The 26912-nt window shown below is 41.7% G+C and overlaps 1 protein-coding gene across 3 annotated transcripts in view; it reads left to right on the top strand.

The window, feature by feature from the left end:
- Nucleotides 1-26912, top strand: part of ATP10B (ATPase phospholipid transporting 10B (putative)) — a 386386-nt gene that overhangs the window by 232077 nt on the left and 127397 nt on the right. For 2 of the 3 annotated variants that reach the window (XM_060416606.1, XM_027970475.3), the window contains exons 3-4: nucleotides 13605-13899; nucleotides 15297-15491. In XM_060416606.1, the coding sequence (XP_060272589.1) occupies nucleotides 13625-13899; nucleotides 15297-15491 (470 nt within the window). In that variant the 5' untranslated portion in view covers nucleotides 13605-13624. Of the gene's footprint in view, nucleotides 1-13604; nucleotides 13900-15296; nucleotides 15492-16616; nucleotides 17265-26912 lie in introns of those variants that run through there. The other variant, XM_012178897.5, reaches the window with a different exon arrangement.

Raw genomic sequence — 26912 nt, 5'->3', positions numbered from 1 at the left:
TCCAAGTTAATTATTTTGTCAGTAAAACAAACCAAAAGAATCTATAAAACAACTTTTAAGTGAAATCACATTCCTGCCTGGGGGGATATAAAAAATGAAATTATGCATCTCATTTTACCTGCCTCTTGCAAAGATAAGATTGCCCACATTGTCTTTTCATTTTCCAAAATGTTTTGTCTTTTATTAAGGAAGAGACATGAGAAATCAGGCTTGGAGTAGAGAGGAGAAAATGGAAAAAGTTATTTTCAAGGGAGAGCAAGTATGGGAGTGCATAAGTTAAGTGTTAGTTGCTCAGTCATATATGACTCTTTGCGATTCCATGGACTGAAGCCTTCCAGGCTCCTCTGTCCATAGAATACTCCAGGCAAGAATACTTGAGTGGGTTGCCATTCCCTTCTCCAAGGAATCTTCCCAACCTAGGGATTGAACCTGGGTCTCTTGCATTGCAAGCAGATTCTTTACCATTTAAACCACCAGAGAAGCTCCCATACATGGGAGTGCATAGGGCAGGGCTTCTCCAGATCTGCTGTTGGCCAACCCCTGTCCTAGAATGTTCTGGGAACTGTTTAAGAGAGCAGGTTTCCCACCCCAGCCACGGAGCTTCTGATTCATTAGGTCTGAGGGGTGGGGATGAGAGATGGGGCTTCTTTTTTTTTTTTTTTCCTTTTATTAAATTTTTATTTTTACTTTATTTTACTTTACAATACTGTATTGGTTTTGCCATACATTGACATGAATCCACCACGGGTGTACATGCATTCCCAAACATGAACCCCCCTCCCACCTCCCTCCCCATAACATCTCTCTGGGTCATCCCCGTGCACCAGCCCCAAGCATGCTGTATCCTGCATTGGACATAGACTGGCGATTCGATTCTTACATGATAGTATACATGTTTCAATGCCATTCTCCCAAATCATCCCACCCTCTCCCTCTCCCTCTGAGTCCAAAAGTCTGCTATACACACCTGTGTCTTTTTTGCTGTCTTGCATACAGGGTCATCATTGCCATCTTTCTAAATTCCATATATATGTGTTAGTATACTGTATTGCTGTTTTTCTTTCTGGCTTACTTCACTCTGTATAATTGGCTCCAGTTTCATCCATCTCATCAGAACTGATTCTTTTTAATGGCTGAGTAATACTCCATTGTGTATATGTACCACAGCTTTCTTATCCATTCATCTGCTGATGGACATCTAGGTTGTTTCCATGTCCTGACTATTATAAACAGTGCTGCGATGAACATTGGGGTACATGTGTCTCTCAATTCTGGTTTCCTCAGTGGGATTGCTGGGTCATATTGCAATGAAAAGAATAAAATACTTAGGAATATATCTACCTAAAGAAACTAAAGACCTATATATAGAAAACTATAAAACACTGATGAAAGAAATCAAAGAGGACACTAATAGATGGAGAAATATACCATGTTCATGGATCAGAAGAATTAATATAGTGTAAATGAGTATACTACCCAAAGCAATTTACAAATTCAATGCAATCCCTATCAAGATGGGGCTTCTTACTTGCCTATTCTTTCAGATTCTGAACTCATGCCTGCTTCTGGACACCCAAGCCCTCATCTTCACTAACTGGCCACTTCTGCTTCCAGGAGGCTTTCCTTGTCCTTTCTATTCAAACAGCTTTTCTTCTATCCATGACAACTACCACGGCTTGCTGTCTGCACTTATTCAGTTCCCTATTGATAGCCTATGCATTCCCCTGTCCTGTGTGTACATCTCATTTCTATAATTAGTTTGTTAGGTCAGGAACTCTCATTACAGATCAGTCACTCAGCACTGAGCCCAGTCCCCCGTCTGCACTCTTGGGCTCCCACTACCACACCAGTATTTCCAACCTTTCAGAGCCCAAAGATCCCTTTTGTCATCAGAGAACTTTACAACCTCTACCTGAAAATTGCTGTAATTTTCATTTTTGTGTGACTTCCCTGGTAGCACAGACAGTAAAGAATCTGCCTGCAATGCAGGAGACCTGGGTTCAGTCTCTGGGCCAAGAAGATCCCCTGGAGAAGGGAAAGGCAACCTACTCCCGTATTCTTGCCTAGAAAATTCCATGGACAGAGGAGCCTGGCGGGTTACAGTTCCTGGGGTCACACAAAGTCAGGCACAACTGAGCGACAAACACTTAGTAATCATGGATTGAGAAAATGCATAGTAGCAAAATCCTATTGTGAAATCAGTAATGACTTTAGACAAATTTATAATATATCTATCTTAAAAGTAACTGCCACGACTTCCCTGGTGGTCCAGTAGTTAAGACTTTGCTTTCCAATGTGGGGCATTTTTATTTGATCCCTGGTCAGGGAACTCAGATCCCCCATGCCTCATGGCCAGAAAAACCAAAACACAAAACAGAAGCAGTATTGTAACAAATTCAATAAAGACTTTAAAATTTATCCCCATCAAAAAAATCTTAAAGTAACTGCTAAACTTTAGAGACTCGCCCGCAGCATAGAATGTGTTCCATCTACAGACTATGCCAGGAGGGCATTGAATACTCTGACCTTTGCATCAGTGGCCGAGCTCAGGGGAAAGTATAAAGACAAGAGTTTAGGGGCTATCTCTTGGCCTCAGATTTGAAGTATGACACCCAAGTAAAAGGTGTCAGGGTGTTTGGAAAATGTAAACTCTTTTCAGCTAACAGCAGTAATGACAGGTCTGACCATGTCATGTTGTCATCTTCCACATTATTCCAATAGCCTTCACTGGATTCATCTGTTGTTTAACTCTCCGACTAAATGTCTTTTAATTTGGGACCTGGCAGAGAATGGCTAATATCTACCAAAGATTCTTTGTGCTTCCCAAGTAGCCCAGCTTCCTTTGCAGTCAGGGTGAGGCTGTGTGACTGATTCTGGCCATTTGACTCTGAGCAAACTAATGTTATTCACTTATGGTTTCTTGTTATGGCTACACTTAAAGCCACATGTTGAGATCATGATGTGGACAGGGAGTCTGGATCCATGAGTCTCTGGATGGGAGCAAGTTATATGAACCTCTAGACTCTTTGTAGGTTGTGCTAAACCACTGAGATTTGGAGCCTTATTTGTTTCACAAGCTAGCATAGCTTTTGTTGCTGTTGTTTAGTCACTAAGTCATGTCTGACTCTTTTCGACCCCATGGACTGAAGCTCACCAGGCTCCTCTGTCCATGGGATTTTCCAGGCAAGAATACTGGAGTGGGTTGCATTTCCTTCTCCAGGGGATCTTCATGACCCAGGGATTGAACCCATGTCTCCTACATTTGCAGGGGGATTCTTTACCACTGAGCCACAAGGGAAGCCCCTCGCATAGGTTAGCCTGACTAATATATAAAAGTGAAAAAAAGAGCTTTTATGGAACTGCTAAATACCTAGATCCGTGCACCTAGAAATAAGAGGGAGAGAGAAGGAGAGCTTGAGTATTTGAGAATACTAAGCAGGAAGGAAAGAAGTAGGCAGGAGCTGCATCATATGAAGAAATGTAGGCCACAATGAGAAGTCTAGGTTTTGTGCAAAGGCAACCATAAAGAGCATAAGAAGAGAACTGACGTGATTTAATTTGCACTTTAGAAAAATAGCTCTGGCTGCTGTGTGAAGGCTAGATTGGAAAGGGAACAAGCAAGACTGTAGGAGCCAGTTAAAAGTTTGTTGCAATTCATCCAAGACAAGAGATGCTAATGCCTTTTATTAGAAAACAGTAGAAATGTTGAGAAGCAGATGGATTTGAAGAATATGTAGAAGACAAAAATGGATATGCCAAAAAGAGATTGGCTGTAGCAAATGAAGCAAAAATCAGAGGTAATGACTAGATCCTTTGACTAGGTCCTAGTGGGAAAATCACTAAGCCGTTCAGGTAAGACCTAAATCAAATCTCATACAATTATACAGTGGAAATGGCAAATGGATTCAAAGCATTAGAACTGATAGAATGCCTGAAGAACTATGGATGGAGGTTCGTAACATTGTACAAGAGGTGGTGATCAAAACCATCCCTAAGGGAAAAAAGGCAAAAATGTCTGCAGAGGCCATACAAATGGCTGAGGAAAGAAGAGAAGCTAAAGGCAAAGGAGAAAAGGAAAGATATACCCATCTGAATGCAGAGTTCCAAAGAAAAGCAAGGAGAGATAAGAAAGCCTTCCCCAGTGATCAATGCAAAAAAATAGAGGAAAACAATAGAATGGAAAAGACTAGAGATCTCTTCAAGAAAATTAGAGATACCAAGGGGACATTTCATGCAAAGATGGAAAGGACAGAAATATAGGACAGAAATGGTATGGACCTAACAGAAGCAGAAAATATTAAGAAGAGGTGGCAAGAATACACAGAAGAACTCTACAAAAAAGAGCTTCATAACCCAGATAACCACAATAGCGTGATCACTTACCTAGAGCCAGACATCCTGGAATGCAAACTCAAGTGGACCTTAGGAAGCATCACTACAAACAAAGCTGGTGGAGATGATGAAATTCCAGCTGAACTATTTCAAATCTTAAAAGATGATGGTGTTAAAATGCTGCATTCAATATGCCAGCAAATTTGGGAAACTCAGCAGTGGCCACAGGACTGGAAAAGGTCAGTTTTCATTCCAATCCCAAAGAAGGGCAGTGCCAAGTAATGTCCAAACTACTGCACAATTGCACTCATTTCACATGCTAGCAAAGTAATGCTCAAAATTCTCCAAGCTAGGCTTCAATAGTACAAGAGGCAAGAACGTTCAAATATTCAAGGTGGATTTAGAAAAGGCAGAGGAACCAGAGATCAAATTGCCAACATCCATTGGATCATACAAAAAGCAAGAGAACTCTACAAAAACATCGACTTCTGCTTCATTGACTATGCCAAAGCCTTCGACTGTGTAGATCACAACAAACTGAAAAATTCTTAAAGAAATGAGAACACCAGACCACCTGACCTGCCTCCTGAGAAATCTGCATGCAGATCAAGAAGCAACAGTTAGAACTGCACATGGTACAACAGACTGGTTTCAAATTGGGAAAGGATTACATCAAGGCTGTATATTGTCAACCTGCTTATTTAACTTACAAGCAGAGTACATCATACGAAATGCTGGGCTGGATGAAGTACAAGCTGGAATCAAGATTGCTGCGGGAAATATCAATACCTCAGATATGCAGATGACATCACCCTCATGGCAGAAAGCAAAGAAGAACTAAAGAGCCTCTTAATAAAAGTGAAAGAAAAGAGTGAAAAGGCTGGCTTAAAACTCAACAGTCAAAAAAACTAAGATTATGGCATCTGGTCCCACCACTTCATGGAAAATAGATGGGGAAACAATAGATATAGTGATAGACTATTGTCTTAGGATCCAAAATCACTGCATATGGTGACTGCAACCATGAAATTAAAAGATGCTTGCTCCTTGGAATAAAAGCTATGGCCAACCTAGACAGTATATTATAAAACAGAGACATTACTTTCCTGACAAAGTTTCCACTAGTCAAAGCTATGGTTTTTCCAGTAGTCATGTACAGATGTGAGAGTTGGACCATAAAGAAGGCTGAGCGCCGAAGAATTGATGCTTTTGAACTGTGGTATTGTAGAAGACTCTTGAGAGGCCCTTGGACTGCAAGGAGATCCAACCAGTCGATCTTAAAGGAAATCAGTCCTGAATATTCATTGGAAGGACTGATGCTGAAGCTGAAACCCTCATACTTTGGCCACCGAATGCAAAGAGCTGACTCATTGGAAAAGACCCTGATGCTGGGAAAGATTGAAGACAGGAGAAGAGGATGACAGAGGATGAGATGGTTGGATGGCATCACCAACTCAAAGGACATGAGTTTAGCAAGCTCCAGGAGATGGTGAAGGATAGAGAGGCCTGGTGTGCTGCAGTCCATAGGGTAGCAAAGAGTTAGACATGACCGAATCGCAATGATCCTTTGGGTAATTGAAGGTGCTATTCATGAAAATAAGGACTGTTGTAACCAAAATGAATTTTGGGGAGAATCCAAGACTTCTAGATATGTTAAAGTTGTGATACCCAGCAAATTAATGGAGATGGCAAGTAGGCAATGGGATTACCCCCATCCAGTGCCCATGAATGAGGTTTGAGCTCCATATACACTGAATGGGAAATCAACTTGCTATATAACTGGTGATACCATAAACACTAATGAACTTGGGGGATAATAACGTTTAACAAGGCAGACTACAAAAATAATCTCATCTGTTTAAAAAAATAGTTATCCTTGAAAGTCTGTTGGAGTAAGGCTTTCATGGACTTAGAAGCTAACAGAAAATCAATCAGGTAAAAAGCATCAACTAGACTTATGATGAATTCTGAGCGGGGCATGTTATGATACCTAAGTCTTGTAAAAATCTGTCTTTGATTATTCCTTTCCCACACAGGTTCATCTATAAGGATTTCATTTGTCAAGTATTTTCATTATCTTCAACAGAGTGGTCCGCAACCTTTTCAGCACCAGGGACTGGTTTCATGGAAGGCAGTTTTTCCATGGACCAGGGAGATGGGGATGGTTTTGAGATGATTCAAGGGCATTACATTTATTGTGCCCTTTATTTCCATTATTATTGCATCAGCTTCCATCACAGTTGGAAGATCAGGCTTTAGATCCTGGGGATTGGGGAACCCTGTTCTACAGAACTGCATCCCTTGCTTAATTTTAATATTTAAGGTGATTGCTGTTTCTTTCTCACTCCCCAACTCCTTTCACGCTAGTCCCCACTTTCACCAACCTCTAAAGGCAGCCATCCCCACCCCACTCTATGCAAGGTCCTTCAGACTCAGTTCTTATTCAGTATTGCTTCCTCTCTGGAGGAAGGCAGCATCTGGCATCCTAATTATAGGACACGTTTTGTAGTCTGTGAATGAGGCACAATCACAGCTCTTGCCCTTCCCTTTGGGGAGGACAGAGCACGTCCGGTGCCTGCAGGAACTGTGAGCACACACCAGCTGTATGTAAACTCCTGTAGCTGAGTGCATGGCCAGTGAAGGCTCTGAAATTGAGCTGTCCTCGAGGCTTCTAGCCTAGCTGAACTCTGCTGCAGGATAAGGTCTCCCTTTTGACCATTCTCCCCTTTGACCATTCCTTTCATAGGAAGCTTTACTGAACTTTCCTGGGCAGGTCCCAGAGCTAGAAACCTTAGTGAATGGCTGTCAAACCATGATTTCTGTTTTCTGGCCTGCAACTAAACGTATTTTCTTGAATCAAAAATGCTATCAATTGAATTATATTGTGAGGGTAAAAAGAAAAAAAAAAGAAACATAACACTATATAACCATATCAATAATGTGACATAAAGAAGTCCCTGGTGGTCCAGTAGTTAAGACTTCATCTTCTAATACAGGGGGTGCAGGTTCAATCCCGGGTTGGAAAACTAAAATCCCATATGCCCTGTGGCCAAAAACCAAAACATAGAAGTAATTGTGTTGTGACAAATTCAATAAAGACTTTAAAAATGGTCTACATCATAAAAAAAACCTTAAAATATGACATACCCTGGGTTCAAAATACTGAAGTGTGTGTGAGAGAAGGTGAAGGGATTATATCTTGGATTCTAGTAATTGCAGGTTTTCCTGAAAAGGAGTAGAAAGAAATGACAGTTTCTATGGAGACAGTATTCTATTTCCTTTATTTTTGTTTCTTCATCTGTAAAATGGGTATGAGTAACGTAGATAGACAACTACATAGGGTGAAGGCCATTTCCTCAAGCAAATCCAATCAAAATAAATGGAAAAGGCAAAATGAATAAGAAATTCATAAGAGTGTTTATTGAAAATCTTTCCTTGATCTAGTAAAATGTTTGGGGAATGGATAGGAATGTGGTCAGTAGATTTTTTCTTTAATTCAGGGCTGATGAAAAACCTTTCATTGTTGCCTTTGTTGTTTTGAGGCTGATGAAAAACCTTTTGTTGTTGCTTTTGTTGTTTTGAGTTTTGTTCCCCAAAACTTCTATAGGGAACAAACAAACACCTTAAAAAACATATTAGCAGCCTTTCCTGCAGTAGTTGGTAAGCTTCAGATAATGAAAATGACTGATACTGAGTGATTGGTGATATTTCTGAACCTGATTCCCAGACACCAAACAGAGGTATAGATGGTCTGGAGCAAATGTAGTAGTAACAGGCCAACAGTTTTCATTTTGATAAAAGTAGGTCTTAAATTAGTATCTATTAAAAAAATAATGTGTGTCAGGCCCTAATTTCTAATATTAATGTTTTAGCACAAAGCCAAAAGTGATTAAGCTTTTTAAAAGTGAGTTGACTTGAAATGTACTGCATTTAATAAAACAAATAATATTACGGTACAGCAGGAATCGGAAAGGTGACTCAAGAATGTTTGCAATTTGGGGAAAACTGATGTAATTAAATGATTTAAAGACACATTAACCCTAGACTATTTCTTCTATGGTGGTTATTGTTTAACTCAGTGTCTAACAGGAAATTGTTTTTGTGAGTTTATACTATTTGTCCTCAGGGTGGAGTGCTTTAAAAACCCACCGAACTTTCTTACATTCTAATTAATTCTAATGTCAGGATGGTGTACTATTTATCAGAATCAAAGTGTAGATTAAATTTAGTTTTATAGGATCACCCCCTCCCCTGGCCCTGACCAACTGATATGCTTTGTAGAGAACTGTACATGAAGGGAAAATAATTCTCTAGTAACCAATTTTCCCGTTTATAGTCCCACTTGGGTCTTCTTTCCATTTTTAAATTCAACACGTTTTCTCTAGGTGCAGGAGGTTTGCATGTGTGACTTCTTGCTAAGTTGCTCACTTACTTCCAGACACATACACATGTATTTACACACATATAACACACACTCGCTATTTCATCCAGTTACCTGTAATCCCTAATCTCAGCTCAATGAACTCTACCTGCTCAGGGACAAGGTCATATCCTTCTGTCTTGCAGTCACACAGTACCCTCTTCTCTTTTGTGGCCCTTATCCTGATTAGTGAATATGTACTTCTTTCTATCAGTGTGTGCTTAAAATCTCTCAGCTAAAGTTTAGGAATTCCCCTAAGTCAATTAAGAATATGTTCATGATGTTAGAGATAGGAACAATTTCTTAAATAGAATGCAAAAAGCAGAAACCATGAAATAAAAATTAATTAATGGGTTATTAAAAATCAATAAATTTTAAAAATAATAGTAGAATAAAATCTCTCAGCCTCACTAGAATGCAAGCTCCAAGAGGAAAGGGATAGATGTCTAAGTTTTACTCACCTGGTACAAAACAAAAAGTTCAATAAGTGGTTTTTTGTTTGCTTGTTTCAATGAATAACTGTTTGAAAAGTAAAAGTGTTAATCGCTCAGTCGTGTCCGGCTCTTTGCAACCCCATGGACTGTAGCCCACCAGGCTTCTGTTTAATTGACCCTTATAATAAAAAATGGAATTTTCTAAAGATGGGGTTTAGTTGAGTTCATTAAAATGTAAAAGAAAAGAACTAGAGTTAATTGAAAATGTGAGCCAAGCAGGAAGGAGTAAATTTGGGAATAAGAACAAAATTTGTTAACAAACTGTAATTAACCCAGTATTTTAGACCCATGAGGAAATCCTGCCCAGTGGAAAAGTGATATTAATACCCGAGAGGATTACTGCTACAAGCAGAGGTGACCTGAGTGTTAATTAGCAAAATAAAATAATTCCCAAGTTTATTGTTAGTGGGAGGTGCCATGTTGAAAAATTAGAATGAGAGAGAGACTTTACAATTGGAAGAACCTTGGAGAGTTGCTTCAGATATGCCCCTCCCTTTCTGAAAGCAGTTAAAACCACACCTCAGATAAAAGGATTACACAACCCCCCTTTGTTTCCTGTTCTACTTTTGGAAGGAAGTAACTTATCAGGAGCAAGGGGGAAGCAGTGGGTCAAGGAGTTTGTCCATCTTGCCCCCTCCAGCCCGTTTTTGGCGCATCCAGCAGAGTACAGCCTGGGGCCCACAGCTCTGGTCCCTGGGTCCCTGAGGGACAGTCTCCAGGGCTTCTTCCTCTCCGCATCATAAATAGCCTTAATAGGCCACGTGGCCCTTATCATCTCTACACCCTCGCCTTTTTCTGCTTGTCCCCTACTTTATGGCCTCTGTGGGAGAGTCCTGTGAATTTTGTTTCAAGAACCAGTTCTACCTGGAACACCCTCTTACAACCTTCTAGCTAACTAATAGTGTCTATATACACATATATGTACACACACACAGACAAACATATTTTTTTCTTAAAAAAAATAAAATAAAACTTTATTTTGTATCAGAGTATAGCTGATTAACAGTTAACTTCCTACCTACTTCCCCTGATCGACCTGGGCTGGTGGAGACAGGACTCATCCCTCCAGCCATCCAGCACCTCCGTGCCTGTTTGCATTTCCTCCCTGTGACTCTTGCCTGTGCCAGCAGCCTGGACAGCTTAGAAGCTGACCTCTGGTGTCATTGCAGTTGGTAGTCAGAGAAGACAGTCTGAGGACTCTTCCCCAAAGGATGGTATTTTTTTCCTCCCCAACTTTAAACTCTTTTTTTTTTGTATTAGGGTATAGCTGATTAACAATGTTGTGATAGTTTCAAGTGAACAGCAAAGGGGCTCAGCTACACATATGCATGTATCCATTCTCTCCCAAACCCCACTCCCATCCAGGCTGCCACATAACATAGAGAAGAGTTTCCTGTGCTGCACAGTAGGTCCTTGTTGGTTATCCATTTTAAATTTAGCAGTTAAGAGTATTGTTTTCTGAATCATTGAAATGTCTTGCCCCTTTACCCATAACTACTTTAGGATGGATTTCCTACAAACAAGAACAATTTCTTATATAAACGCCATATATTTATCATCATCAGGAGAGTTAACATTATTAAAATCCTGTTTCTAATCCACACTTCATGTTTAAATTTTCTCCATTGTCCAGTAATGTCTTTTATATCTCTTTGATCTCCCCCTGTCCAGGAGCCAATCCAGGATCTCACATGACATTTTTAACCTTCTTTAATCACAAACTGTTCCTCTGCTTTTCTTTGACCTTTGACATTTGAAAACCTAAGCTGGTTATTTTGTAGACTAGCCCTCAGTTTGAGATTTTTCATTGTTTCCCTGTGACTTCCACAGAAGCGATGTCCTTCTCAGTATATTGTGTCAAGGGGCTTAAGATATCAAGTTATCCCCAAATAGGTGATGTTTGCTTTGATCTCTTGGAGAAGCTGGTGTCTACCACATTTCTCTACTACAAAGTACTTCTCTTTTTTAAAACAATTGTAATTAATAATTTGAAGGAAAGAGTCTTTGAAGCTATGCAGATATTCAGCTCCTCATCAAGTTTTCATCTACTAATTTGACATCCATTTTATATCTGCTTTATTTTTATGGAAGCTTAGTTAACATTGTTAATAAAGAAAAAAAGGAACATGATATGATAAATGGACTTTCTAAATTACCTTACCTAAAATACCTGCATCTCCCATATCAATCCAATCTTCCGTTATGAAGATCTTATCACATAAAACTGAGAGATGTCTCATATGTATGGCATTAGCCAAGGCAAGATTTCTCATTTGCATTTTCTATTCTATTCATGAATGATCTTTTCATTTCCTTTTCTTTTACAATAATAATATTTTATAAAAAAGAATCCACAAAAGGGACATTTATTTTAATAATGAGGAAAAAGATATATATTATTATTTCAATCTTATCAGCTGTCAAAATATTGCTTTTGGTCACATCATGATGGGCATCAGTAATTGCGTTTACTTTTTCATGCTTGATACAAGGGCTCACTTAAATCTCCGAAGAGCTTCTTGCAGCCTTGGGGTCTATGAATTGGAAATCATTTGGATTGATTAAAGTCATGAGGAGAATTAGGATAAGGGTCAGATCATAGGAGCAACAGGAAGATAAAATATTACCATTTAAACAAGAAATAGAACTTTTTCTCCTTTAGTGAATCCCATTTTCAATGACAGATGGAGTTGGTCACTGTGAGATTAATAATACCTGATATTCACTCATCCATTTATTCAAAAGAAAATCATCCTGCAAGCCTACTAGGTGAGAAGAAAACTCTGTACAACTTCTAGCCTTATAAATTATGTATTTTAATAGATTCTTCTGGATCTCTAAGCAAAATATGGCCAAAAGGAACCTTGGAAGCTTGATTATAGGTTCTATTAACATGTTATTGACTGGGGGATTTTTGCAAAAATTAACGCCTATGGCTAGTCATTTGTTATGTGAGTGAATATTGAAATGTCTCTGGCCAATAATGTTCAGGTAAAAAAGATGTGTTAATATGTCTCTAGTCAATACATTGTTAGAAGAGCTCAGAACCTGGAATACCCTAGAAAAAGAAGCCTGCTTCCTCCATCTCAGACTAAGCACTCAATTTTAGAAACCACCAAATGGAAAGGAGAGAAAGAAACCCCCGCCCCTGACAACCAAATCAGAAAACCCCCGCATGTTCATAGAAGCACATTTAGTGAAGTCTACTCACCTCAGGCCCAAATTTCCTAGAAATAAACTTTCTCCTTTGTTTCACCAATTATTCTTGTGAGGTTCTGACCACAGATGAGGTTCTCTTAAATATCATCAGTATCAAAAACTTTAGAGAGAGAGAAAACCTAAAGAATAAATATCTTTCCCCTTAAGACACATCTCCACTTACTGTCTAATTTGTTCCTCACAAAAAGCTTGTGGAAAAAGTTGAGTCAGACTGCTGCTGCTGCTGCTGCTGCTGCTAAGTCGCTTCAGTCATGTCTGACTCTGTGCGACCCCATAGACACCAGCCCACCAGGCTTCTCCGTCCCTGGGATTCTCCAGGCAAGAACACTGGAGTGGGTTGCCGTTTCCTTCTCCAATGCATGAAAGTGAAAAGTGAAAGTGAAGTAGCTCAGTCGTGTCCGACTCTTAGCCCACCAGGCTCCTCCGCCCATGGGATTTTCCAGGCAAGACTAGATCTCCTCATATTCTGGTGAGGAAACTGAACACCAGAGAGGTGAAGGGACAGTTTGAAGTCAGGCATGAATCAGAGCTAGAATTCTGATCCCTGGGGCCATAGCCCTCCTGGCTATGCTTTTGCCCCAGTGAGTATACTTACTCCCCATACCACCCACCAGCTTAAGTGCTTTCATAGTACTTTTATTTATGTGATTTTTTAAATTATTTTTTTATTTGGCTGTGATGGGTCTTTGTTACTGCTCACAGGCTTTCTCTGTTGTAGCAAGCAGGGGTTTTTCTCTAGTTGCAGTGTGCAGGCTTATCACTGCAGTGGCTTTCCTTGTTGTGGAGTGCAGGCTGAGTAGTTGTGGGGCATAGGCTTAGTTGTTCCCCAGCATGTGGAATCTTCCTGGACAAGGGATCGAACCTGTGTCCCCTGCATTGACAGGTGGATTCTTAACCACTCGATGACCAGGGAAATCACTATTTATGTGATTGTTTGCTGAACGTCTCTCACTCTATCATATAAGGATTATAGGAATTAAACCTATTTTTCTCACCTTATGTTCCACAGCCTATCTTGGTTTTGGATAGACACATGGATGGGCCAATATCCCACCTGTTTCTTTTAAGCATAGCCATGTCTTAAGCTGACACAACGCATATTTCTCCTGACCACGGTAACCTCCTGTGTCCTTTTTCAGACCGGAGCTTGCTACCGAACATGGCCCTCTCAGTGGACTCGTCTTGGCACCGGTGGCAGCGGCGAGTCAGAGATGGCTGCCCCCAGTCTCCGTCAGAAGCCACGCCGCTGCTGCTCGCAGAGAAGGAGACGCGGAACTACAACCCCGCGCAGCAGCGGGTCGTTTTCCCCAACAATCACGCGTTCCACCAGGACTGGGCGAAGTTCTCCAGGCGATACTCCAGCAACAGAATCTGCACAACCAAGTACACCCTCTTCACCTTCCTGCCCCAGAATCTCCTAGAGCAGTTTCACAGGTACACGACCGCCTGGCTGAGCGCTGTGTGCTTTAACCTTGCATTTGCGACTTGGGTGAATTCAGAGGTGCTGCTTTCTGGGCTCCCTTTCCTTTAGTATCCAGATGCGTGTGCCTTGGGAGGCTTTGTCATTCGTTCATTTGCTCACGCAATGTTTATCAGTTTCTACTCGGTGTTAGACTCTGATGCTGGAAGGGATCGGGGGCAGGAGGAGAAGGGGACGACAGAGGGTGAGATGGCTGGATGGCATCACTGACTCGATGGACATGAGTCTGAGTGAACTCCGGGAGTTGGTGATGGACAGGGAGGCCTGGCTTGCTGCGATTCATGGAGTCGCAAAGAGTCGGACATGACTGAGCGACTGAACTGAACTGAACTGACTCGGTGTTAGGTCTCTTGTGTTGTGTATTAGAGATATATGAAGGAGACACACACACACACAAAAAGACACATTGTCCTGACTATGTTGGCTAATGAAGGAAACCAGATGTTAATTTTAGGAATTATATGCATTCTAAGTCACTTCAGTCATGTCTCTTTGTGACCCTGTGGACTGTAGCCTGCCAGGCTCCTCTGTCCATGGGATTCTCCAGGCAAGAGTACTGGAGTGGGTTGCCATTTCCTACCCTGGTGGATCTTCCCAACCCAGGGATTGAACCTGTGTCTCTTATGTCTCCTGTATTGGCAGTCAGGTTCTTTAGCACTAGTGCCACCTGGGAAGCCCAGAAGTTATATAAATTGGTGTAGGCTGTAATTCAGATAGGCACTTCCAAGGAGAGGTAGGTGTTGCTGTTAGAATGAATACAAGAGAAATCAGGCCTAGTTAGGAAAGTCAAGGAAGACTTCTAGGAGGAAGGGACAGTAGAAGTCTAATCTGAAAGAAAAGAATGCATTAACCAGGTGGAAAGAGGCAGAGAGAAGTCAGAAAAGGGAGCCGGAAGAATGTTCTTTCAGACAGACCTTTATGTATGGAGGCCCTGTGGCTAGAGGGAGCAAGATGTACCTTGGAAAGCTTAAAACTTGCAAGTCATTGTTTTGAGATAATATAGGCAAAATTACATTTTAATTATAAAGCAAAGTATGCATCCAGACATTATCCTAAATTTTGTAATTATTAGCACCTACCATTTATCGAGCAACTACTATACTCTGGAACCCTCTATTGCATACATAGTAAATATCTTCCCATGTAATATGTATAGGAAACCTATAAAGTACATAGTACTGTCTTCACTTTAGATGGATTTGACTTCAAAGCCCTTACTGTGATGTTCAAGGTGACACTGAAAGAGAATGTCATATTAGTTAGTAAGAGCCAGTAGAAGGGAAGAAATAGTGTGTCAACCATATTTTTTCTTCTCCATAGTTTTCACTCACACCTTTCTTGCCCTCTCCAGATGGGCTAACCTCTATTTCCTGTTCCTGGTGATTCTGAACTGGATGCCCACCTTGGAAGTCTTCCACAGGGAAATCACCATGTTACCATTGGCCATCGTCCTGTTCATCATCATGGTCAAAGATGGCCTGGAGGACTTCAGGAGATACCGCTTTGATAGACAGATAAACTGCTCCAACATCCAGATATACGAACGGTAAGGGCAAGTATTCCTCTGTTTTCTCTGTGGCAAATGGATTGTGTAAACTTATTAGCATCCTCAAAAAGCTGGTCTCTCTTCTCACTTTCATTTTTTTAATTCACTTAATTCAGTGATACTCATCCAGGGCTATTTTCCTATGCAAGGAACTTCTGAAATATTTTGGAGACATTTTTGGTTGCCATATTGGGAAGGAAGGAATCTGGTGGGTAAAACCAAGGATGATGCTAAACATTTTATAATATACAGGAAAACCTCCCACAACAAAGATTATGATCCTGCTCAAAATGTCACTAGTACTGAGATTTAGAAACCTTAATTTAACTATGTAAACACCATATTAGGCCTTCCCTGGTAGCTCAGACAGTAAAGCGTCTGCCTACAATGCGGGAGATCCGGGTTCGATCCCTGGGTCGGGAAGATCCCCTGGAGAAGGAAATGGCAACCCACTCCAGAATTCTTGCCTGGAAAATCCCATGGACTGAGGAGCCTGGTAGGCTACAGTCCATGGTGTCGCAAAGAGTTGGACACGACTGAGTGACTTCACTTTCTTTCTTTATAAACACCATATTATTAAACCTAGGATGTTACATTATCAAGAGGAGGATAGAAAGCTCAGGACTTAAACTCTAGGGATTTCCACTGTGGGCCAGAGGCTAAGACGCCATGCTCCCAGTGCAAAGGACCCAGGTTCAATCCTTGGTCAGGGAAGTAAATCCCACATTCTGCAACTGAAGATCTTGCATGCCACATTTGAAAGTCCCAAGTGTTATATGAAGATCTCAAGTGCCTCAACTAAGACCTGGCACAGCCAAATAGTAGACAAGAGAGATAGATAGTTTTGTGTTTTTTTTCTTTAAGAATTAAACTCTGAAATTGACTGAATCATCTCAGGAGACCAACTTCAGGAATAGCTCTTTGAAGACTCATGAGAAATGTCTCCAAAACCAGAAAATGTGTACCATTTTTATAGCATCTGTGGCTCTTGGCTGTAAATCCTTGCCTTTAGAACTTAACCAGGTAGGTTTTAGGACCCGGAGTTGGCACACCTGTTCTGGGTTGCCTGGGGTGGAAAAGGAAGCTACCTGTGAATGACGTCTGCATTCCAACAGGTGGAGTCTCAACAGTAGAAGGAAGTAACCAGTGGATACACACCTGTTCTCTGCAAGCTCTTTCCTGTCATCCTTCTCCCTTAGTGTTTATATACCGGCTTTTTTATTTTTAGTTTTCCTTCTGAAAGTAGAGAAAAATTTTCAGCCAAGAAGGCAAGTCAAAGATGTCATCACTGGCTGGCAGCTGAACAATGGAAATGATCAGAAAAGAACCTCTTTTATGGGAAACTCGAGTGTCCTACTATAAGAATTAGAGACAGGACTGAGCAGAGATGAGAAAGGAAGGCAAGAAAAGGCGGAAAAGGAAAGAAGACAAGAAGCGAGTGGTAGTTTCCAACCTGCTCTTTGAAAGATGGGCCCACAAAGAGAACCCCAACAGACATTATCGTGGGAATCAAATCAAGACCAGCAAGTACACCGTGTTGTCCTTTATACCCAAGAACATCTTCGAGCAGCTGCACCGGTTTGCCAACTTCTATTTTGTGGGCATCGTGGTTCTGAATTTTATCCCCGTGCTCAATGCATTCCAGCCAGAGGTGAGCGTGATACCAATCTGTATCATCCTGGCGGTCACTGCCATCAAGGATGCTTGGGAAGACCTCCGGAGGTACAAATCTGATAAAGTGATCAATAGCCGAGAGTGCCTCGTCTATAGCAGGTAAAGCCAAACACCCGGGGAAGTCTTGACCCCAGCTCTGATCTTTCTGTGGCTGCTGCCACCGCAGCAGCTGTTTATGAAAGGATGGGGTAGGGAGATAGCATTATTTCATTGTAGTGAAGCTGTTTGATTCTCCACAATGGGGAAAAACAGAAAACAAAAGAAATTGAGATTTGAGTCCATCATTTATTAAAACTAGGAGATCTTTATTTATGTGACATTTCCTTTGCTGTGTAAATGTGTTAGGTGTTTAAGAATCTTGCATAAATTCACATTCATTTTGGTTGAGTGTGGCCATGAGCATGTTGGAGCATGTTTAGAGACCCTCAGAGAAAAGTGGCATCACTGTTTTTGAGGGGAGTAGTAGGCACAGTATTAGAGAATCGGCCCCGGACACACTGCCCACATTGAACTCTGTCTCCATCAGTCATTAACTCTGTGTGACCTTAGGCAAGTGACCTAACCTCTCTGAGACTCATTTTGTCATCTGTAAAACTGAAACACTTCCTGAGGTGGTCATGAGAGTTGAGTGTAATAATCCTTATAAAGTACTTAGCACTGCTCCTGTTGTACGATAGTCAGTATACAAGCTGTCGTGGCTTTATTTTTAGAATGTAAAACTCATATTAGCTTCATCAAGACTGCCCTTAAGCTCCCTCTCCAATGTCCCAACCCAAACAAAAACGGTTCACCACTTGTCTTGCCATGCTATATAACATAATTTTATATATGCTGTGGTTTTAGAAATACTCCATTGAGTCAATAGCCAGACTGGGTTGTTGGGAAAAGGACATGCTCCCAATCAGTAAGGGAAGATAGTCGAATTATCACGTATCTCAACTTTATGACAATTCCTGTAGCCCAGAAAGAAGCAAGGGAATGGAGTCTGGGCTTGCAGTGAGATTTCAGTGACAAAGAGTGCTTTCTGGTCTGGCAATGAGACGCCTTAGATGAGTCAGTCAATTGCAGCAGGTGAGGGCTTGACTTTCTGCCAAGTAAGAATAAAGTCCATCTCTCCTGAGAAGCACCGTCGCTCTGACTTGTTCCCTCTGATACCATGGATCCCAGTTTAGCAGAAGTTGGTACTGTCACTCTGGTCCTTCTTGGGGTGAAAGGAGCTTGCTCTAGGGTATGCCTCACAGCTATTCAGGGGCTGCTGCTTTCTAAGAAGCCCTCTTCCCTGGGGAAAAACATGTAATTTATCGACTTAGAGCTGACTGATGAGAGGGTTTAAAAGCCAGACTCCACTCAGAAAGTTGTAGCCTGGGGAAGCTTCTCAGGAGATCACGTAATGCAAGGGACTCAGCTGTCCCTCGGGCACCCCTAAGAGAACCTCCATACCCTCCCCTCAGCAAAAGATGAGCTTCTGCTTCCTGTGCCCGCAGGGCCACAGTTGCATACCTAAGAATATCATCCTGAAGCCTTGAGGTTCTCACCCCTCCCCCCCGGCTAGATCTAACTGTTGAATGTGACTAGCACATTGAATACCTAGAGTTGAGATTGAATCATTCCTCAGCTTTGAATAAGGAAATTATTAAGAGAGAAAAAAATAGCTGTTGCAGTGTGTCACTTTTCCCAAGGAGACGTTTTTTAAAGAAAGCATTGTTGCTGTCTTGTCACCATTCAACACGCTTCCCTCCACTGCCCCATTACCTTTGGTTTTGGGCTTTTGTGTGTGTGTGTGTGTCTTTCTCCTTTGTTTCCTTTGTTGTTTTTCCCATAGAAGATGCCCTGTGAAGCAGGGACACGTGTGGACCTCAGTCAGCTTGGTCCTGCTCTCCCTGCTCTGTTCAGAGCATCCCATAAAAATGGGCCTGTTCTGGGGTAATTTCAGCATCAGTCAGACTGACCTGTGCTGGGTGCTGGCCTGATACAGGCCAGGCTGTTGTCATTCTGCTCTCAAAATAACTTCTAGAAGAACAGCAATAAATGGAGGTGATAACAACCCAGAGAAAAGGACCTTTATTCCCAGGCTACTGGTAGAGAGGGGCATAAAGGTTTTTCTTTTTTATTTTTTCAAACATATAATATCATTTTATTTTTTTCTTAATAATATAATTTCAGAGGTATCTTCTCAAAATTGTTACATATCAATGTTTAGTAATAATAATGGGTTTGATCATTCTTAATTATTTTAGTGAATCATAGTTTAACCCAAAGAGTATTTGAAAACCAGAATCTAAGTTCAATTTATTTCAATACTTGATTATCATAGTTGTCAGGACTTAAAAATTACTTTGGGAATGCTTATATCATGCTATATGTACTGGGGAAGACTTTTTGGTTATTGATAATATAAATACAAATTCTTATTTTTTTCAACTGAACTGTAGTTGAACTATAGTTTATTCACAGTCTGTTAGTTTCAAGTATACAGCAAAATGATTCAATTATACATATCTATGTATTCTTTTTCAGATTCTTTTCCATTTATAGATTATTACAAGATGTTGAGTATAGTTACCTCTGTTATATAGTAGGTTCTTATTGTTTACATAAGGGGGTTTTGTGGTAGTATTTCCCAAAGTGTGTTCAGTGGAATGATAGTGACAAGAAATGGTCTCTGGGAAAAAAAAAATTTCATGAACAGAGAAATGTACACTGGCCTTCCTAGACTCCCCATGGTTCATGAAAGACTAAGAAAAGATTACAACAAATCTGTTCATCTTTGGTTAACTCGGTGTTATTCCAAACTTGTAAAATCTTGGAAAGATTTTATAGTATCTCAATTTGGGAAATTTTAATTTTTCCAGTATTATGAAGTAATTGACTATAAGAACCAGGCAAGTGATTGAATGGAATAGACTAGATATTAAAAAAGAAAGCAATATTATTGACGTACTGATTGGCGGCAACTGACACTTGACATCAGTGCTAGGAGGCAACAGGGAGTGGTGGGAACTGTGGCAAACTGAGACACATTCATCTTAGGAGACAGAACTGGCCACTGAGCTCCAGCTGCTTACCATGTGGAAAAACAGGCCTAATGTTGCCAGATTGTTTGAATGATATTAGGGGGAGCTAGAATGGCACCCCACTCCAGTACTCTTGCCTGGAAAATCCCATGGACAGAGGATCCTGGTAGCCTGCAGTCCATGGGGTCGCTGAGGGTTGGACACAACTGAGTGACTTCACTTTGACTTTTCACTTTCATGCATTGGAGAAGGAAATGGCAACCCACTCCAGTGTTCTTGCCTGGAGAATCCCAGGGATGGCGGAGCCTGGTGGGCTGCCCTCTATGGGGTCGCACAGAGTCAGACACGACTGAAGTGACTTAGCAGCAGCAGAAATTAACAGTTTTATTTGAAATAGCCTGATTTTTTTTTGGAGTGGGGGCTGTCCTGTGACTTTGTTGCTTTGCATAGGCTTTCTCCAGTTGTGCCAAGCAGGAACTACTCTTCATTTTGATGTGTGGGCTTCTCATTGCGGTGGCTTCTCCTGTTGCAAAGCACAGGTTCTAGGGGCACAGGCTTCAGTAGTTGCCGCCCACAGGCTCATAGTAGTGGCTCTGGGCCCTAGTGCGTGTGGGCTTCAGTAGTTGTGGCACACAGGCTCAGTATTTGTGGCTTGTGAGCCCTAGAGCACACAAGCTTCAGTAGCTGTGGCAGACAGACTTAGTTGCTTCTTGGCATGTGGGATCTTCCCTGACCAGGCACTGAACCTGTATCCCCTGCACTGGCAAGTGGATTCTTACCACTGTGCCTCCAGGCAAGTCCTGAAATAACCTGATTTTTTAAGTGTTGACAACTGATACACTTTTTAAAACTTCAGACCTATTTTATTTGACCTAAAATTCTTACTTTGCCTTTGAGCCCCCTAATTTGTAACTTTCACTTTACAATATCATAGGAAGTTGGAATCGCTGCAAAAGAATAATTAGATTCTCCTTTTGGAGATTTATCTTCAGTGAGGGAACATCTCTGTAGAGAGGTGGTATGAACTTGAAGCAAGAACGCAGGCCTTGGTGTCAGAAGGCCTATACTCTAGGCCCAGATCTGTATCTAACTACTAGTGGTAGCTTGGAAAAGTCCTTGAAATCTTTGGGTCTGAGCTTCTACTTTTGTAAAACCCAGAAGTCACACTAGATCTTATCCTGTGGGATGAACTTTGAAAGAACAGAACCCACAGCCAATTAAACCTGGAAAATAATAATTACTTTATAAATCTCTTGAGTCAAACAAATGAACGTTAATAATAAAGATTCTGGGAGAACCTTCAGTAAGGAACTATCCAACTTCATTGAACTGTTGTGTCAGCCGAGATACTCTTTATGGCAAGAAATGGAAACCTCAGCTCAAACACTTTTAAACAATGAAGAAATTTTGTTTCTTCAGTTCAGCTCAGTCGCTCAGTCGCATCCGACTCTTTGCGACCCCGTGAATCACAGCACGCCAGGCCTCGCTGTCCATCACCAACTCCCGGAGTTCACTCAGACTCATGTCCATCGAGTCAGTGATGCCATCCAGCCATCTCATCCTCAGTCGTCCCCTTCTCCTCCTGCCCCCAATCCCTCCCAGCATCAGAGTCTTTTCCAATGAGTCAACTCTTCGCATGAGGTGGCCAAAGTACTGGAGTTTCAGCTTCAGCATCAGTCCTTCCAAAGAAATCCCAGGGCTTATCTCCTTCAGAATGGACTGGTTGGATCTCCTTACAGTCCAAGGGACTCTCAAGAGTCTTCTCCAACACCACAGTTCAAAACCATCAATTCTTTGGTGCTCAGCTTTCTTCAGAGTCCAACTCACATCCATACATGACCACTGGAAAAACCATAGCCTTGACTAGAAGGGCCTTTGTTGGCAAAGTAATGTCTCTGCTTTTGAATATGCTATCTAGGTTGGTCATAACTTTTCTTCCAAGCAGTAAGCGTCTTTTAATTTCATGGCTTCAGTCACCATCTGCAGTGATTTTGAAGCCCCCAAAAATAAAGTCTGACACTGTTTCCACTGTTTCCCATCTATTTCCCATGAAGTGATGGGACCGGATGCCATGATCTTCATTTTCTGAATGCTGAGCTTAAAGCCAGCTTTTTCACCCTCCTCTTTCACTTTCATCAAGAGGCTTTTTAGCTCCTCTTCACTTTCTGCCATAAGGGTGGTATCATCTGCATATCTGAGGTTATTGATATTTCTCCCGGCAATCTTGATTCCAGCTTGTGCTTCAAGTCACTACAAATGTCCTGAGGTGGGCAGGTGATCAGGCATAGTTCAGTCAGTCAATCGGTGGTATGCTAGCTGCAGCGCTTAGCTGTCCTTTTCATTTGGTCCCCCTCTATGCCATCTTTACCCTCAAGCAGATTTCCTTCATGGTAATGAGATGAGTGCAGCAGCTCCAGCCTTCACATCTATATAAAATAACCCACAAAGGGAGAAACAAAAGGACTTTTGGAGGCATTCTCAGAAGGTTCAGGAAGTTTACTCCCCAGATCTTCTTTACTGCTTAGTACCTTCTAGAACCCCAGTGGATCACATGCCCATCCCTTAACCAATCCTTGTGAGCAGGAGCTGAGATTATTCTAATTAAGTTATACCTGAGTCACAGAGCCCAGGAAGAAGGTTCACCTCCCTGAAAGCATATGGGCTTCCCAGGGAAGGTGAAAAATCCTAACAAAAACATGAGTTATTTCCAAGAGAAGGAGGAGCAGATATTGGAGAGGCCACCTCCATGTCCTCAATACTGTCGCCTACTGAGCTTCAAGTCCTTGTGAATTATTTTCCACATATTAAGAGGAACAGACACACTTTGGAACATTCTGTAATATAAATCCCTAAAGTTCTTCCAACCCTGAAGTGGATTAATTCTATGAAAGACCCCAGAATAGCAAGCCAGAAAATGTTAGATAAATAACTGATGGTGAGGAGCATTCACTTCTACCATTCGATGGTATATGACAGAATTTCAGGCAAAGAATACAAGATCTGAGAGGACATTTTTTTTCCCTGAGAAACACTATAAAAGCTTCTCTCTCAAGTACTAGTTCTATCCATTTTGTCCCTGATTCACACATTTGAAGAACTGATGTCAAATGTCTTCATTTTCGTGCAGCTGAATACTAGGACCTTTAGAATTTTGCTCCCCCTAATCCCATGCATCATCCAGCCTAGACTTATTTATACTGTGAGCAAATCTTTTTGCAAACAGCAGAATCCTTGTTAACAGAATTACAATCCTGTTAGAGCATTTTCTTTTAATATAGCCACTGTGCTTGTGGTCTTAAGGTGACCCATTAATCAGATTTATGGAATGACTTCAAGGAGAGATTAGCTTCAGAATTGTATTAGCTTAGTTTCTCCCAGGGCTCAATTTAATGAATCTAGAAACCATACCCAGCAAGAGATTTGTAATTTTCCATCGAGCTTAATACATTTTTATTGGTATTCAAGAAGGAAGCAGAAGTGGGAAGCAAAAATACCCATGAAGGTTTTTGTCACCATATTGTAATGCAGTAAAAGCCTTTCAGTGTTTCAGCAGCCAAGCACACACTTATTCATCTGTTCAGCAGTCTCAAGTAGGGACCAAGTGCATGTGTGTGGACATGAAGACCCTTTGAGCCTCGAAGGGCTCTCGGTCCATAGGTCATGAGGAACTGGTAAACAACTACAGTGTCCCCTGCCTGTGGATAGAGGGTCACAGTCATGCATGGGCTACAGGGACACATCTGCCTGCCAAAAATATCAGAGCCAGCCAAGGGAAGCCTTCCCTGAAGAGGTGACATTTCAGGAGGTCACTGAAGGATGAGCAACTTTCAAACAGGCAGAGAAAACACGTCAGTTCACAGCCTGACATGTCACCCACAAGTGGTACCTGTGACTTATTCTGGTACCAAAAGACCAGGATCAAGAGATGTCAGGAGCTTAGGTGAGAAATGGTTCCAATTAGAAAGTTTTATTTCATTTTATTGGCCACATTCATGCAAGCTCCATGATTTGGTGATGGACAGAGAAGCCTGGCGTGCTGCAGTTCATGGGGTCGCAGAGAGTTAGACACGACTGAGCAACTGAGCTGAACTGGCCACGCTCTGCAGCTTTTGGAATCTTAATTCCCTGACCAGAGATCAAACCTGGGCCCAGAACAGTGAAAGCTCTGAGTCCTCACCACTGGACTGCCAAAGAATTCCCTGCAAACTTCTAAATTCTGACTTTTTACCGAAACTTGGAGATGCTCTTTTCTGTCAGTTGGCTTCTATAACATAAAAAGAATTGCCGGTGCTACAGGATTGTGGCCAGTCTTCTGAAGCATGGTCATGAAGGCTCCCAGCCACGGTGAGCTCTGTTGGAGAAGGCAGATGCCTGGCCTGCAACCTGGTTTTATTTGTATGTCAGTTTCCTTCCATGCTGGAGACCCCTGGAAACCCAGAGAGTTGAGGAGACCAGAGATCCTGATCCTGGGTCTGTCGCTATTAACTCCATGACCTACTTAGGCAGTCGTGGCCCCATTTGTCTCATCTCCAGTGATCATAGTCCCTCTACGGTACATTTTGTGAAAAGATGACAGGTGAGAGAGCTTGAAAGTAACAGAGCTATAAAAACAACCAGACGGTGCAGTTCCAGAGGAGGGCGCATAAAGTGGCCTCCACAAGACCTTTAAAATGTGACGTCTTACTGGACACTTGGAGTCAAGGACTTCAGTGTCACACCTGGGCTTGTTTCAGAACTGCCACTTCCTAAATGCGTGGACATTTGTAGTTACATGATCCCTGCAGCCTCCATTTCATCTTCTGTAAAATGGGACCAGTATTAGCACCTGTCTCCCAGGGTCATGTGGATTGAATGAAATAATCCTTATAAACTGTTAACTCAATGTCTGCACTATAATTAGCACTACATTATTATTTTTTTATTTCCAGTCACTTCAACTCTAATTTTTTCAAAGCCAGGTCCAACCTGAACCTTCATTTTCCTTGCTACATTCTCCACCCATGCAAGTGAGGAATTGCCTGTTTTATTGGCATAGGTCACAGGCATTCACTGAATCACATTTTCCATTGGGCAAGGTAACCATGTTTTAAAAGCAGAACCTGTGTTCTGTTCTCTCATTTCTCTTTTATGTGGCAGGACTTAAAATCTGAATTTGGGAAACCCTTCTAGAACCTAGACCTCTCTCTCCCAAACCCTTTCCATAGCACTCCTGAGTACACGCAGACTGAGATTTAGATTATACAAGGGATTTAGGTGAAAGAGATGGGAATACCAGACCACCTAACCTGCCTCTTGAGAAATCTGTATGCAGATCAGGAAGCAACAGTTAGAACTGGACATGGAACAACAGACTGGTTCCAAATAGGAAAGGGAGTATGTCAAGGCTGTATATTGTCACCCTGCTTATTTAACTTCTATGCAGAGTACATCATGAGAAATGCTGGACTGGAAGAAACACAAGCTGGAATCAAGATTGCCGGGAGAAATATCAATAACCTCAGATATGCAGATGACACCACCCTTATGGCGGAAAGTGAAGAGGTACTAAAAAGCCTCTTGATGAAAGTGAAAGAGGAGAGCGAAAAAGTTGGCTTCAAGCTCAACATTCAGAAAACGAAGATCATGGCATCCGGTCCCATAACTTCATGGGAAATAGATGGATAAACAGTGGAAACAGTGTCAGACTTTATTTTTGGGGGCTCCAAAATCACTGCAGATGGTGACTGAAGCCATGAAATTAAAAGACGCTTACTGCTTGGAAGAAAAGTTGTGACCAACCTAGATAGTATATTCAAAAGCAGAGACATTACTTTGCCGACTAAGGTCCATCTAGTCAAGGCTATGGTTTTTCCTGTGGTCATGTATGGATGTGAGTTCGACTGTGAAGAAGGCTGAGCACTGAAGAATTGATGGTTTTGAACTGTGGTGTTGGAGAAGACTCTTGAGGGTCCCTTGGACTGCAAGGAGATCCAACCAGTCCATTCTGAAGGAGATAAGCCCTGGGATTTCTTTGGAAGGACTGATGCTGAAGCTGAAACTCCAGTACTTTGGCCACCTCATGCGAAGAGTTGACTCATTGGAAAAGACTCTGATGCTGGGAGGGATTGAGGGCAGGAGGAGAAGGGGACGACTGAGGATGAGATGGCTGGATGGCATCACTGACTCAATGGACATGAGTCTGAGTGAAATCCAGGAGTTGGTGATGGACAGGGAGGCCTGGTGTGCTGCGATTCATGGGGTCCCAAAGAGTCAGACACGACTGAGCGACTGGACTGAACTGAACTGAGGTGGCTTCATCTGTCCTAGAGCCCAGGCCAGTTATCCCAACCCAACTTCTAACACATGGTATTCTATGTTAGAATATCACATTCATGTGGCTCTTAATACTAATGGCTATTTAATCCCCATGCTATTATTATTTTCCTCCATACACCATCCCTCTGGTAAACCCAAAGATGATGGAATGATGGACAGAATTGAGGCTTTACCAGGGCCACCCAAACATCAAAATACACTCATAAGTTTTTCACCCTAAAGCTACTTTCCTGGGTTTGCTTCAAGTGTCATATGAAGTAATGCATGTAAAATGCTTAGTATAGTGGCTGGCATTCAGTAGCCATCAGCAAATGTTGGCTAAGATATTACTAAGGATAGTTCTATAACCTTGATAGCCAAGAGTCACCATAAGCTTGATCCAAGTGAAGTGAGAGTCAGTAGTGTCCAACACATTGCT

The sequence above is a fragment of the Ovis aries genome, chromosome 5, assembly GCF_016772045.2.
Source record: "Ovis aries strain OAR_USU_Benz2616 breed Rambouillet chromosome 5, ARS-UI_Ramb_v3.0, whole genome shotgun sequence".
NCBI lineage: Eukaryota > Metazoa > Chordata > Mammalia > Artiodactyla > Bovidae > Ovis > Ovis aries.
Note: the sequence above shows the minus strand (reverse complement) of the source record. Positions and strands in the feature narration are given on the sequence as shown.